Source organism: Myodes glareolus, chromosome 7 (assembly GCF_982192425.1).
Source record: "Myodes glareolus chromosome 7, mMyoGla1.1, whole genome shotgun sequence".
Taxonomy (NCBI): domain Eukaryota; kingdom Metazoa; phylum Chordata; class Mammalia; order Rodentia; family Cricetidae; genus Myodes; species Myodes glareolus.
The window spans coordinates 97,976,671-97,978,180 of record NC_142032.1 but is presented as its reverse complement, the minus strand read 5'-3'; the positions used below and the strand labels follow the sequence as shown (position 1 = coordinate 97,978,180).

General features: G+C 42.2%; 1 protein-coding gene across 1 annotated transcript; it reads right to left on the bottom strand.

The window, feature by feature from the left end:
* Positions 1-238: 238 nt before the first annotated feature.
* On the bottom strand, positions 239-1,189 carry LOC125395245 (olfactory receptor 2AG1-like). The gene has a single exon (XM_048426552.2). It carries the CDS (start codon positions 1,187-1,189, stop codon positions 239-241), a length of 951 nt encoding a protein of 316 aa, XP_048282509.2.
* Between the last annotated feature and the right edge of the window lie 321 nt (positions 1,190-1,510).

Sequence of the window (1,510 nt, the reverse complement as noted above, 5' to 3'; positions counted from 1 at the left end):
CAACTTAATTGGAAAATAGAAATGACTTTTGAAAGAAGAGTGATTTTAGAGTTGAGTGAATCTTATCTTATGGAAAACTTCATGAAGATAAGACTCATGCACTAAAAAATGTAGGTTTGGTTCCAAACTTCTCTATCAAAATACACATGTTTATTCTCCTGGTTTTGTGACAAATATTTCAAATAGAAAATTTCTGACTTTTAGAGAATTTGAGTATAAAGGACAGTTATTAAGGTAACTAGAAGGTAGGGTGCACTGGCAGCAACCATTTTCCCAGGACTCTCTTCAAAGACCCACTGACCTCCCTATTCCTGAGGCTGTAGATTAGAGGATTCAGAGCAGGGGTGACAATTGTGTACAAAAATGAGAGGATATTTTCTTGTTTGGAAGTGTGGTAGGAACTAGGCAGGATGTACATGACTGTGAGTGGTCCATAGTACATCCCAACCACAGTCAGGTGGGAAGAGCAGGTGACAAGGGCCTTTTTCCTGCCCTCATTTGAGGGCATATTGAGCACAGTGAACAGAATTAGTGAATAGGAAGCCAGGATGGCAGCAAGAGGAGGAATTAGCAAGGTCACACCCATCACATAAACCATGAGTTCGTACGTTGAGGTGTCTGCACAGGCCAACTTCAGCAATGGGGGAATCTCACAGAACAAGTGTCTGATCTCCCGGGATTTGCAGAAGGGATACTGCATTGTGTAGATGGTATATACTAGGGCACTCAGGGAAGCTGGAATCCAGGATATGGCTGCCATAAGCCAGCAAATACTTGGCCTCATGAGGATCATGTAGTTCAATGGGTGACAAATGGCCACATACCTGTCATAAGCCATAAATGCCAGAAGGAGGTCCTCTGCACCACCCAGTGCCAGTTCCAGGAACATCTGAAGGGCACATCCCCCAAATGTGATGGTGTTGTCTCTGAGCAGAAAATCCATGACAGCCTTGGGACTGATAACTGATGTGAGAAGAAGGTCCATAAGAGAGAGCTGCCCAAGCAAGAGGTACATGGGAACATGGAGGTATACATCCAGTGTGATGGCCAGTATCAGCAATCCATTGCTGAACAGTGCCAGCACGTACATGGCAGCAATTGTAGCACAGAGCAGTTCAGGAGAGCTACTGCCATCCAGAATCCCCACCAAGATGAAGCCACTTTCCAATGTGGAGTTCCCAGGCTCCATTTCGTGTGGTCTCTAGTTGACTAGAAACAGATGACCCAGATTAGTTTTGCTATTTTAGACCTAGTTTTGTAAAATCAGAGGCCTCTGAATCTATACAGCATAACTACCATAAGATAGTATTTTTCTCATTACTAAATATCTACCTTTTTCAGTTTCCAACTTTCTATTTCTTGATTGTATCTTGATAAAGTTCTGTCTACATGTAAAACAGGTACATAGTAATGACCAAACATTATGTTATCCCTTTGCAAAATACTGATCAGGACATTAGGCTTGAAGAAATGTCTTTCCTAAAAGCGTTAGATTATCTTAACCCTAAAA

What these genes read in the sequence shown, in the direction of transcription:
- LOC125395245 (XM_048426552.2), bottom strand. Translation starts at nt 1,189, where the DNA reads ATGGAGCCTGGGAACTCCACATTGGAAAGTGGCTTCATCTTGGTGGGG.